Source organism: Sus scrofa, chromosome 2 (assembly GCF_000003025.6).
Source record: "Sus scrofa isolate TJ Tabasco breed Duroc chromosome 2, Sscrofa11.1, whole genome shotgun sequence".
NCBI lineage: Eukaryota > Metazoa > Chordata > Mammalia > Artiodactyla > Suidae > Sus > Sus scrofa.
Window position 1 is genome coordinate 139,920,520 of NC_010444.4, and position 14,235 is coordinate 139,934,754.

General features: G+C 38.7%; 1 protein-coding gene across 1 annotated transcript in view; it reads left to right on the forward strand.

Moving 5' to 3' along the window:
• The window catches only part of PKD2L2 (polycystin 2 like 2, transient receptor potential cation channel), a 35,958-nt gene continuing 21,755 nt past the window's right edge, over positions 33-14,235 (forward strand). The window contains exons 1-7 of the mRNA XM_021084834.1: positions 33-143; positions 789-890; positions 3,682-3,815; positions 5,862-6,118; positions 9,017-9,238; positions 11,884-12,112; positions 13,990-14,160. Of these exons, the coding sequence (XP_020940493.1) occupies positions 113-143; positions 789-890; positions 3,682-3,815; positions 5,862-6,118; positions 9,017-9,238; positions 11,884-12,112; positions 13,990-14,160 (1,146 nt within the window). The 5' untranslated portion in view covers positions 33-112. The remainder of the gene's footprint in view (positions 144-788; positions 891-3,681; positions 3,816-5,861; positions 6,119-9,016; positions 9,239-11,883; positions 12,113-13,989; positions 14,161-14,235) is intronic.

Sequence of the window (14,235 nt, forward strand, 5' to 3'; positions counted from 1 at the left end):
GAGCTGCGGGGCTCGCGCAGGCGCGTGGGCCAGGGGCGCGCGCGAGCCGCGAGACGACCGCGCAGACGCGGCCGGCCTGGGACGGGGAACGGGCGTTGTTGTCCAGTTCGCCATGGCCGAGGCGTCCCGGTGGCACCTAGGCGGTGAGGGGTACTCCCGGGGAGCGGGTGGGGCAGGGCGGATCCGGTATTAACAAATATTCCAGGTATTCCAAGGAACTATGTAGCCTCATATGTATTCATGCGAGAGATAGGACCTCCAGAACGGTTAGCGGTCCCAGCCTCCCCTTGAGAAGGGGAGAGGGACTGTGGTCCCATTTCACAGACAGGAAAACTGAGTCGCTGAGGGGACATCGCGCCCCTTGCTGTGCCATGACCTTCGCTAGCCTGGCCTTGGAAGACCTTTGTTGATCTAGGGAGTCGTGGCCTTGGCAGGACCCCAGGCTGAGTCCTTTTGTTCCACCTCCAGCAGGAGCCACCCGTCCCAAGAAGCAGTGTTGGGTGGAGAAACCGATCAGGGACAAATGAGGGAGTTGTGTTTGCTTTTTCAATTTAAAACAAGAGTGGTGAGCAGACATCGTGTTATATAGCGTCATAAAATGACTGGCCGCTATCACTATGGGAAAGTATTAGTAATTATGCCTCCCTCAGAAAAGTGAGAACAAACAACCAGAAGCCATTGGAGCTTTTCTTCACATAGTGTAAACATCTAAAAGTGCCTATGTTTTTCCATCCCTGTTATTTACGTACATTATAAAGTAAGGAATATTTTTTATTTATATCTCACAGGAACTCCGAAACCTAAGCTGCAGTACAGAAAGGACGTAGAAATTAGAACCACACTTCAGGAGTTGTTACTCTACTTAATTTTTTTAATAAACTTATGTATATGTAAGTACACAGATTATAGATGAAGATGCTGTTTGAGCTAAACTTATGTGCAGATGAAAAATAAAACAGGGATTTTATAAAACTATAAGCTTTCAGATACTGAAACATCTCAAAAAATAGAGACACGTTTTAGACATTATGTTAAATTCATTTTGATAGACACTATTTCCATTTCTTAAGGGGCAAGACTTTAGGTCACAGATGTAATAAAAAGCTTTCTTAGTCAACGCTGATTGAATTAATTATTTCTTTCTGTTGGCAGTTATATCTTGAATATAATTATTCCCTTGAATTGCCAAGTCTTGATTTCTTTTAGTGAAGTACAGATACATTAGCTTAGCTTTAGTTTCATAGGTCAAACTGCAGGGAGTTCCCGTTGTGGCACAGCGGAAACAAATCCGACTAGGAACCATGAGGTTTCAGGTTTGATCCCAGGCCTTGCTCAGTGGGTTAAGGATCCGGCATTGCTGTGAGTTGTGGTGTAGGTCACAGACGCAGCTCAGATCCTCTGTTGCTGTGGCTGTGGCGTAGGTCAGCAGCTGTAGCTCCAATTCGACCCCTAGCCTGGGAACCCCCATGTGCTGCAGGTGCAGCCCTAAAAAGACCAAAAAAAAAAAAAAAAAAAAGCTACAAATGAGGCCAAAGAAGTTAGCCTTGGTGTCTGCTTTGTTCTTTTCCCTAGCCTGTTGCAAAATTAATTGTAAAATATCCTAGTTCTGAGTTACAGAAGGCATGCAAATCTTTAGGGAGGATCAGGAAAACACCTCAACTTGCATTCCTCCTATCTATGAGTCAATAGTATTGACTTAATCAGTATTAAAGATACTTTTGTCTTTACAGCCGACAGCATATGGTAGATGTAAACTCAATGGCCAAACATCTCATGTTGCTATAGCATACTTATTGGCCATTGTGTATCAATTAACCAATTGCATATCAGTATTAATCAATAATACGTAAGGGGGAGCTTGAATTAGATCTTGATTAAAATGATAGCTATAGCCAATGTTATAAATTAAGATAGACTGGAGTTCCCATTGTGGCTCAGCAATAATGAACCCAACTAGTATCCATGAGGATGCCAGTTCAATTCCTGGCCTTACTCAGTGGGTTAAGGATTGGGCTTTGCCAAGAGCTGTGGTATGGGTTGCAAATTGCAGCTCGGATCCCGTGTTGCTGTGGCGTAGGACAGCAGCTGAAGCCCCAGTGCAACCCCTAGCCTGGGGACTTCATATGCCATGGGTTTGGCCCTGAAAAGTAAAAAAATACATTAATTAATTAAGATAGATTAGTTTTTAGGGGAGTTCCCGTCGTGGCGCAGTGGTTAACGAATCCGACTAGGAAACATGAGGTTGTGGGTTCGGACCCTTGCTAGTTACGTCTGGCTTGGTAGTTCGTCAGTGGGCGCATAAGGTTAACGGAATCCGACTAGGAAACATGAGGTTGTGGGTTCGGACCCTGGCCTTGCTCAGTGGGCTAAGGATCCAGCATTGCCGTGAGCTGTAGTGTAGGTTGCAAACGTGGCTTGGATCCCGAGTTGCTGTGGCTCTGGCGTAGGCTGGTGGCTACAGCTCCAATCAACCCCTAGCCTGGGAACCTCCATACACCACGGGAGCAGCCCAAGAAATGGCAAAATGACAAAAAATTAAAATTAAAAAAAAATAGATTAGTTTTTAAATGATTATTATAGAGCACTTGAAAATGGAAAAATATTTTTAAAATCAGCCATCATCCCATTATTCAGGGATTATTTTTAAAAACAACTTTTATAATAAGGTACAATTAAATCTCCAACAGAATTTGTTAATATTTTGGTATATACAGTGAAATAATATGCAACATTAAAGAACAGAACATTAGTATAGGCTCATGTATGCTATGGAATGATGTTTTATTTCTAAAAATAAAGGGCTTCTAGCAAAAAAATAAAGACATATTTAGTCTCTACCCTGCTCTAAAACCCACCCACCCATTCCATTTGAAAGAGTGAGAAAGGATACTGGTCAGTGTTCTTTTTAGTCTTATCATGTGCCAAAACAAAGTTTTAAATGTTCCACATGAATTATCTCACTTCTCATAACAAAACTACGAAGTAGGAGGTATTATCCCTACAGCGGGACTCAAATCATTATCTGTTTGATTTTTAAAGTTCATAGCCTTTAACTACCCACCATATTATGTTGCCTACTCCCAATATTGGGGGAAAAAATCCAACTCGCAGAACAATAAATATCTAATTTTGGTAAAAATAGTTGTTTTCTTTATAAGTTTGTATGCATGTAGAAAAATCTAAAGAATATATGCCATGCTCTAGCAGTGGGACTACAGGAAATTTCTTCCTGTTTTGTATCATTCTATTTTAGTTTTTTATTATTAGTTTTATAATTAGAAAAAATAAAATTGGAGTTCCCATTGTGGCGCAGCAGAAACGAATCTGACTAGGAACCATGAGGTTGCAGATTCAACCCCTGGCCTCGATCAGTTAGTTAAGGATACGGCATTGCCATGAGCTGTGGTGCAGGTCACAGACACGGCTTGGATCTGGCGCTGCTGTAGCTGTGGTGTAGACTGGCAGGTACAGCTCTGATTTCAACCCCTCACCTGGGAACCTCCATATGCTGCAGGTGCGGCCCTAAAAAGCAAAAAAAAAAAAAAAAAAAAAAAAAAAAAAAAAAAAAAAAAATTGAATTGTCTAAACAAAATTGGGAACAAATTTCATTTTTAATCCTGATAAACACTGAGTTTTTATTTTTTTTTAACAGTGAGTTTTTAAACAAATTTTTCTCCTTAGTGACTTTTGGAATGGTAAACCCACATATGTATTACTTAAACAAGGTTATGGCATCTCTATTTTTGGACACATCTGTGCCTGGTGAAGAAAGAACCAACTTTAGGTCTATTCGCAGTATAACTGACTTTTGGAAGGTAAGGTATTATGTGACTGTGGATGAACTAACTTTAGGTATTGCATAAATAACACTTGGCACACAGAGTAGGCACTTGATACATATTGAAGGAATGAGTAAAAATAAATGTCATTTCTTTAACTATTAAAATCAATCAACTCGTGTTTTTTGAGAACCTGTGATTTCCGTGTAATAGAGTTCTTTCAACTAAAAAAAATGATACAGCTAAAAAAAGTATCTTGTGGTGCAGCAGGTTAAGGATCCAACAGTGGCTTGGATTGCTAAAGTGGTGCGGGTTCAGTCCCTGACCCAGGAACTTCTGCATGCCACAGACATGACGGAAAAATAAACTACTTTAAAAAAATAAATAAAATTGGGAGTTCCCGTCATGGCGCAGTGGTTAACGAATCCGACCAGGAACCATGAGGTTGCGGGTTCGATCCCTGGCCTTGCTCAGTGGATTAAGGATCCGGCATTGCCATGAACTGTAGTGTAGGGCACAGACACAGCTCGGATCCCGCATTGCTGTTGCTGTGGTGTAGGCTGGCAGCTGTAGTTCCATTCAACCCCTAGCCTGGGAACCTCCATATGCCTTGGGTGCAGGCCTAAAAAGCTAAAAAAAAATAATAATAATAAAAATAATAAAAAATAAAAATAAATAAAATTGTATATAGTGAAAATTACTATTAAAAATTCCTTGGAAATGCCCTTTGTAGCTCAGTAGTTAACGAACCCAACTAGAATCCATAGGCTGCGGGTTCAATCCCTGGCCTCACTCAGTGGGATAAGGATCCAGCTTTGCCATGAGCTGTGGTATAGGTCACAGATGTGGCTCAGATCCCACATTGCTGTGGCTATGCAATAGGTTGGCAGCTACAGCTTCGATTCATCCGCTAACATGGGAACTTCCATAAGCTGCAGGTGTGGCCCTAAAAAGCAAGATAGAAAAAAATTATTTAAATTACCCATATATTGAAATAAATGTGATTTTGGTATATATCCCTGAACTGTGTGTGAATGTACACTTTATAATAAAGAGTACATACACAAACTTTTCGTGTTTTTAACTGCAGAAGAGTGTCACTCCTTTAGCTTTAACAGACTTATTTTTTTCTGTTACACTTAACAAAATGATCACATTATGAGGAAAGAACAGTTAAGGGAACAGCAGTTTGAGGTATCCCAAATCCCGAACATTAGGACATACATGGAAGAGGTAGGGAAAGCTTTCCAGAGGTGATCACAATTCAGTTGACTTGTAAAGGATGAATAACAGAAGGACATTCTAGGAAGAATAAATATATGTACTCCAAGTACTTCATCATATGGAGTTAGGTTTGGCATTACAGGCATATAGAAGATGAGGTGGGAAAGCCTGAACTGGCAGTTGGACAGAGGTATAATCATGAATGCCATGGTAGGAATTTGAAACTTATCAAGGAGACAGTGTCATTTCCTGAGAGTGAGAGAAGTGTGAGGTGAGGCAAACGATTAGAACAACTGGTTTAGGCCAGGGGAAATAGGAATGAATGATAGGAAACCTTCCCTAAGACAAGAAGAGCTCACCTGCTTCTTTTTCATTGTGCCATCTTGAGGTATGTACATGGCCAGTGGCAAATAAGGCAAAGGCAGGAAAGAAAAAGTGAACCCTGGGCTTGGGATCTCTTAGAAGGAGCAGATGGGACAGAGCCAGAAGCAGTCACTACTGCCAGAGTTGGAGGGGAAAGAGGGGGACACATAATTTTGAGGTGAACTCATGAATTATGGCTATGCCCAGTCCTGATGCTCACGTATTGGGGAGAGTTTTCAGTATACCTCTCCGAGAAGGGTTATGGAACTGGGTGAGTTAATACTTGTGCTTAGAGCAGTACATATTAAGTACCCAGTAAATGTTAACCATCTTCAACATCATCATTACCATTAATGGTGACTTGGTTAATAATTTTATACTCATCCTCAACATCATTAACTTTTACCCTCTTATGGATAACAGCATGAGTGTAGATTCTGTTATAAGTTGACATGAAAATATTTTTCCAATAACATCTACCTTTTCTATATGAAGTTTATGGAAGGACCGTTTCTGGAAGGTCTGTACTGGGACTCATGGTACAATAGCAACGATTTGTATGATTTAAAGAACACCAGTCGCATCTACTATGAGAACATACTTTTAGGAGTCCCCAGAGTCCGTCAACTGAAAGTCCGAAACAACACATGCAAGGTCTATTCATCCTTTCAGTCCTTGATGAATGAATGTTATGACAAATATACTTCTAAAAATGAAGATCTGTCTGATTTTGGCCTTAAATCTGACTCTGAGTAAGTAGTGTAAAATTACATTTAACTTTTTCTAGCAGCTTACCATTGTATCTTCAAATAATTGTAAAAATATATCTATTTTCCAAATAATATCCACAGGGGGCTGACAGCTGAGGGGACTCAATAATGGTATCAAAGGAAGACAGTGTTGGAATTCCCATTGTGGCACAGTAGAAATGAATCTAATATCCATGAGGATGCAGGTTCAATCCCTGGCCTTGCTCAGTGGGTCAGGGATCCAGCATTGCTGTGAGCTGTGGTGTAGATCACAGATGCTACACAGATACTGCATTGCTGTGGCTGTGGTGTAGGCTGACAGCTGTAGCTCTGGTCCAACCCCTAGCCTGGGAACTCACATAGGCCGTGAGCGCAGCCCTAAAAAAGAAAAAAAAAAAAAGTGTTTAGAAAAAGAAGACTAAACCTGGTTTCTTGTTTGTTTACCAAAGGATGTAAAGTGGTTTTTTTGTTTGTTTGTTTTCTGACTGTGGCGTATGAAGTGCCAAGTTATATTGGACACAGGGAAAAGCGCCCATTTTTGCTTTAACAATACTCAGGCAGCTTTTCTGGTTCTAGCAAGATGCTCTCAAACACATCCCAAATGCTTCTTAGGATCCATAGGGAGTGTCTTCAGTGTGTCTGCTGCTTTCTCACTCATACTTCAGTGATATCTTCTATTGTTGCCAGTATTTAAAGGGGGCAGTTATGCTTCACAGACGCTGCATCTGATGATGCCTGCCAAAGATATTATGGCCACATTCTCAAAGTGGTTGAGGCTAATGCTACTACAGACTCATGTCTATACTTTATATGGAAAATGTAAAAGCCCAAAGCCACTGACACTACCTCCCCTTAAGGTATCACTGCTGGTATCATTGCTTTTAAGATCCAATGAAAATCACAGAGACAAAGAGCATGTCTTTAAAAATTTGATATTTGTCAAAGCAATGCAAATATTTACAAAGGCCTAAAAGTCAGTTATTTAACTACACATTTTAATTTGATCTCAAGACTAATCTGTTAGGTATTCTATTCTAATATTCCAAATTTTCATGATAACTACAAACAATTTAAATACCAAAATTAACATTATAGATTTGGGGAGTTCCCATAGTGGCACAGCAGAAACAAATCCAACTAGGAACTATGAGGTGGTGGGTTCGATCCCTGGCCTCTCTCAGTGGGTCAAGGATCTGGCATTGCTGTGAGCTGTGGTGAAGGTTGCAGACACGGCTCGGATCTGGCTTTGCTGTGGCTGTGGTGTAGGCCAGCAACTATAGCTCCGATTAGACCCCTGGCCTGGGAACCTCCACCCACCCTCCTTTTTAGGGTACATCCCTAAAAAGACCAAAAAAAAAAAAATTATACATTTGGAATTACAATATGTGTCATTTCTTAGCAACCAAAATAGGAATCAATTTGTGGGGAGTTCCCATCGTGGCTCTGTGGTAACAAATCCAGCTAGTATCCATGAGGATTTGGGTTCAATCCCTGGCCTCGCTCAGTGGGTTAAGGATCCGGTGTTGCTGTGAGAGCCATGAGCTGTGGTGTAGGTTGCAGACATGGTTCAGATCCCACGTTGCTTTGGCTGTTGTGTAGGCCAGCAGCTGCAGCTCCAATTTGACCCCTAACCTGGGAACTTCCATATGCTGTGGGTGCGGCCCTAAAAAGACAAAAAAAAAAAAGAATTGATTTGCGTTTGTCTTTCTAAAATGTAACATTCATTAATTGAAAATAGTTTAAGGAGTTCCCATCATGGCACAGCGGAAATGAATCTGACTAGGAACCATGATGGGTGGGTTCGATCCCTGGCCTCGCTCAGTGGGTTAAGGATCTGGTGTTGCTCTGAGCTATGGTGTAGGTTGCAGACCAGGCTTGGATCTGGTGTTGTTGTGGCTTCTAATCCTAGCGAATCCTAGCTGTGGTATAGGCCGGCAGCTGCAGCTCCAATTCAACCCCTAGCCTGGGAACCTCTGTATGCTGCTGGTGCGACCCTAAAAACCAAAAATAAATAAGTAAATAAAAATCAAAAAAAAATAAAAAAAGTTTAAAAAATTGGAAGTAGGAGAGGGTTGTTTTAACAGATGTTTTTGTTTTAGTTTAATAATCATGTGAAAACACTCAAAAATACAACTACAGCATTTTCATTAAACAAGAGTATTTTTTCTTAGTGATATCACTTTTTTTTTAATGCTGAAAACAAGCATAGTTTTGTAATGGAAAAGTAAGTTTAAGCAGAGCATCTTTGGATAACTGTTCAGATCTATTTTTGGAGACTGAATAGGGACTGAAATGAAGGGTCAAGACTTTATCTTTGTTATCCCATAACTAAGTTAAAAGTAGAATGGAAATAAAATTTAGTTTATAGAGATTTTACTTTGTGTACTTTTATTAAAATAAGGTATTTACATAATAATATAGACAATGTAACAGTTTTTATGCAGGATTTATAAATGGCATATGGACTTTAGAAGGCAGACTGTGAAGCACCTTTTTCCCATACTCAGGTATTTCTGAATAAAGTCGCTTCCTATTCCTGTCCTACTCAAAGACTCAAAATTTCATAAAACAACAGAGACAACATGTTAGGGAAAAAAAATCCATCATTATTTTCTAGATTTCAAGTTCCCTGAGGCAGGAGATGGATTTAAAATTTTTTTCTCAAAGCATATAGTCCAGTGTGTTGCCCACAATAAGCACTAAAAAATGGAAATATATTAAATCTTAATCCTTTTAGCTTAATCCTTAAGTCATTGTCTTGCTTCAAAATTACAATACTTATGAACTTAGTACTGCTTTAAAAAAAAAACTACTACTTTTAAAACAAAGCTTAGCTTAAATTCTTAGATACTTCTCAGTCAGGCTTTCTCATCTCTTCTTTATTCTTTTTATATCTAACAGATGGAAGTATTCCACTCCTAATAGGAGCTCCCCTTGGCACTGGGGATTTGTTGGTATATACCGAAATGGGGGATATATTTTCACTTTATCAAAATCAAAATCTGAAACCCGAAGCAAGTTCATTAACCTTCGACTGAACAGCTGGATCACAAGAAGCACTAGAGTTATTTTTATTGATTTTTCATTATACAATGCTAATGTAAATCTGTTTTGCATTATCAGGTGAGTGATTCAAAACATCTTATTAGTATACTGAATTTAAAGAGCCCTCATTAGAGTTTCCAGTTTGTGTATGTTTGTATTGAGATGAAAATGATAAGCTCCAAAATAAATATAATGCAGTTCTGCCAATAATGAGAGGAGAAAAAGCAACGTCATATTCATTATTTCACCATTTCAAGATATATTCCAGAACTGGAGAATTACATATAATATGTTAGTTTTATATTACTTAAGAATGTATAGTATTATTTCTTGTTATTTTATAGCTGGACAGTTCTAACATTTAGCCCTAATGATTTCTTCCTTTATATCAGATCATTCAATTCTGTTGATTTCCTTTCAGAATGAGCTTCTTTATTAAGTTATTAATTTTTGTTTCACAAATAAACAGTTTGTTTCAAACGATATATAGCAGTAGCCAGCACCCTAGAAATGATTAGAGCCTGTGGTGATTTGCAAAAAAGGCCCCAACTCTTTACACCTTTGCCATGTAAACTTGCAGTGCACTGTCACCCAGGGTAGGGTGCCCTGCCCCAGATCTTATGACTGGGCTCAACCACGTGACTTGCTTTGGTCAGTGGTATGTCAGCAGATATGATACAAGCAGAAGCTTGAAATGTACTTACTTTCTTGTACTTCTGCTATTGCGCGAGAAGGACATGGCTGGGCTAACCTGTTAGAGTCAAGAGAAGGATGAGACATCCTCTCCTGAGAAGGAGGAGAGAGAACCGATGAAAGAGAAAAAATTCTTTCCATAGATCTGATTACCATAGGTCATCTTCCTAATCTGGCCCATGGTATGTGGCTGAGGCCTGGGTTAAGGGACAAACACTGGCAAGGGAAATAGACTGATTGAATCTGCCTGGGGATTGAGTTGGTTTCCTCTAGATGATCTGGGAATAGATGGATGCCTGATATAGTTAGGATTCTATTAGAAAGGAGGAATGGGATAATGACCGCTAGACAGGGCAACAACAGGGTCCACTAAGTCTCAGTGAGCCACTTTTCTCTCATGAGTCTTACATTTTCACTCTGAATGGAATATGGAATTGGAGTTTACTCTGATTAGGGAATTCTGCCTTTGTGCAACAGTGATGGCGAAACGTAACCACAGCCTTTAAAATTTGTAAAAATGAAAACAAATGTATTACCTTCAGCAGCCAGTGGACATTCTATCCTTTCTTTTCTTTCAGGGAATCACGTTCTTACCAACATTAATCACGCTTCCCAATAGCCCTGGTAGGGATAAAGTAAAGAATGCAAATCACTTCTACATTATAAATAAAAATAGAAACATTGGTATAACTGGCTTAAAGTCATATGAAGAACTCCTTGTAATACTAGATCAAATCCATATTTTCTGCTTCTAAGTTTTATAATAATATTCAGTGTTACTTTTTTTCTTTTTTGGCCACTCCTGTAGCATGTGAAAGTTCCCCAACCACAGTTGAACCCATGCCACTGCAGTAACCCGAACCACAGCATTGACAACCCCCTGAGCCACAAAGGAACTCTTCTGTTTTACCTTTTAAAGTGTTCTTTTTTTAAAGAAACTTTAGCAGATTTTGAAACTCTTAGCTGGTAGTATATCTAATCAGCAGTTGTTTGTACACTAAGACCTTATCCACTTATCTTCCTTTTGTACACCTATATGGTAAACTAAATGAATGTACACCCTTTTTCACCTTTTGTTTACTCACCTACACTTGAGATCAAAATACTGTTTCTTTCACTTCACTTAATCTAATATTGCATGCCTGCTATATGCAAGTTGGAAAAAAAAGTCCTATTTTCTATTTGTTAACTAGTTGTTTTGGTCTTGTTTTTGTTTTTTTGGCAGCACCTTAACCCAGTATATGTAAGATTTGCTAATATCTTTAGGCAGGAATAATCACTTCGTGACATTGTGATTGAGATAATGGTTCTTTAAATTATTGCCAATTCTTAATTATCTGCAGTTCTAGGAGAACACTAAAAATTTCAGTGAACTACCTCAAAATCTTTTTATAGTTAGTGTTGGAATTAACCTTTATACTTCTATTTGCATATAGATCTTTGTATCCAACATCCAGTGCCTAAAGTAAACAGAAAACATCTGCTTTAGTAACATGTTATCTTAACATTCAGAAACAAGAAGTATCTCTGTTAAGCTGAAGGGGGAGAGTGTATTTCCATCCTCTGAAATATTCAAGAATTACATACTGGGGGAGTCCTGATGCAGGAACTCAAAGTGTAGCATGTTCTTGAATACAATTTCCTTCTCTTTTGGGCATAAACTAGTATCCCAGTTATGAATGAACAATCAAAACACAGAAGAGAATGAATATCTAGCTAAAATCACATCTTACTTTCTCATTTACACTAGTCTTTGACCACTTGGAACTTTCAGAGTACCAAAAAAAAAAAAAAAAAAAAAGTGGGGGCATTAAGAAAGAAGTACATCCACTAGAAATTTTTTTTTTGTCTTTTTTTGTTGTTGTTGACCACTAGAAATTTTTAATTGAGCCCATAACCCTGAGAAAACACATTTTGTTCAAAATAACTGATTAAAGTATAAAACATCACTGATTAGAAATTTCAGTTGAGTTAGGAACTAAAATATAAATCCTTGAAATGCAGTTACTTTCACATATCTCATTTTACAGATTGGTGGCAGAGTTCCCTGCAACTGGAGGAATACTTACTTCATGGCAGTTTTATTCTGTGAAGCTCCTCAGATATGTTAGCAACTATGATTATTTTATTGCTTCCTGTGAAATCACATTTTGTATTTTTCTTATTGTCTTCACAACACAGGAAATCCAAAAAATGAGAGAATTTAAATCTGCCTATTTCCAAAGTATTTGGAATTGGCTAGAATTACTACTTTTGGTGGTAAGTATATATTCACGTATATGGTTGAAGGGACTAACACCTGAACCCACTAATGAGGGAGGTGTGAAAAGGAGAATCAGAGTTCCCTTCGTGGCGCAGTGGAAACAAATCCAACTAGGAACCATGAGGTTGCAGGTTCGATCCCTGGCCGTGCTCAGTGGGTTAAGGATCCGGTGTTGCTGTGAGAGCCATGAGCTGCGGTTTAGGTCGCAGACGAGGCTCAGATCCCACGTTGCTGGTGTAGGCTGGCGGCTATGGCTCTGATTAGACCCCTAGCCTGGGAACCTTCATATGCCGCGAGTGCGGCCCTAGAAGGACAAAAGACTAAATAAATAAATAAATAAATAAGAGAATCATCTATTCATCTGGGGCTTATTTTAAAAGCTGTACAAAATCTATCATAAAATAAACTGTCATAGTACATACTAATGGTGTCCAAAAGGGAGAAGTCAGATTTTTTTTTTTTTTTCTGATTTTGTTCTTGGAAGGACTAACAAACCTGGAGGAATAGGTGATTCCAAAGGTATTTTGATTTAATGGGCACAGTAGGTCTCCCTATCCCAACTCAAAAAGAAGTATTTTCCTTGCATCATAAGTAATGATTCTTTTAGGGCAAGCACTCTTCTATGTCACTCAGACCCGCTGTCCTCTTTGCACTGATTTTTGAAAGAATAGGCAAAAGACAAGCCTCGGCAGAATATTGAAGGCAAGACAGGAGGTAAGGTTTGAGCAGCCAGAGGGTAGCTTGTGGACACAGAAGATGCCACCAGGATTGCAGAGATAGTCCCTGAAAGAAACTGCAAAGACTGCCAGTTCTTATTACTGGAAAATACTAAAATAAACCTAGAGGTGTGGGCATGGTAGGACATAATAAGAGCTTGGTTTTAGGAACAGTGAACAACATTCTGGTTTATACAATCTGATCAGTCATTTCTTTATTGGCCCTTAGTTACAGCCAATCCAGTAAGTATGTATTTGTTTATCAAAACCGAGTAAGTCTCTCATAGTCAGAAAGTGTACCTCTATAATATATCCAATCATAGTTAACGTAGGGCATAGCATTAAATGTTTAACTGAGTATTTTAGGGAAGAGAAATCAAAGGAAAATTTTCATGACAGTTATAAAACTGATACCTAAGATAATCTGGTTCTAAAATCCTCTTCTAAAAAAGATTTGTTAAAGAGCTCTAAAACAGTTTAATTTTTTGGAACTGTAAAAAAAAAAATTCTGGTAGCATTATATGGTGAAAAACATTACACTCTCAGGCATCATGTAGTTATATATGGAACAGGAGTTCTTACAGCCTGGTCAGAATTATATAATCGGGAGTTTCTGTCGTGTGCGGCGGAAATGAATCCAACTAGAAACTGTGAGGTTGTGGGTTTGATCCCTGGCCTTGCTCAGTGGGTTAAGAATCTGGCATTGCTGTGAGCTGTGGTGCAGGTCACCAAGGTGACTTGGATCTGGCATTGCTGTGGCTGTGACGTAGGCTGGCAGCTATAGCTCCAATAGACCCCTAGCCTGGGACCCTCCATATGCCGTGGGTACAGCCCTAAAAAAAAAAAAACTATATAATCATTTTATATAGTTGTGTTTTATGACTCAAAGACACAAAAAGGCAAATGGGTTAGGATAGCCAGGCAATCAACAGTTTACTTTTTTAAGTCTTTGCTTTTTTTTTTTTTTTTTACTATTATGATAACTATGCTGCCTTAAACTTTTTAAAAATTAAGCTTTCATTTATGTAGAAGCCAATGTCTATCTCTCCCTTTTTACTGAGCTTTTAATGAACCTTTTCATGTGTTTCTTCATAGGCTATAGGAGATTTAGAGGTAGGAATAATCTCTAATTTAACCTTCCTTATTTTCCCATTTAGTTGTGTTTTGTGGCCATTGCCTTCAACGTGTACTGTAATATACAAATTTCTCTCTTGCTTGGACAGCTGTTAAAAAATACTGAAAAATATTCAGACTTCTATTTTCTTGCATACTGGCACATTTATTACAACAATATAATTGCCATAACCATCTTCTTTGCATGGATAAAGGTATTTATATTTTATCAAATATAACAGGTTAGATATAAATTTTATTATATAATAAAATAGCTTAAACTATAAATT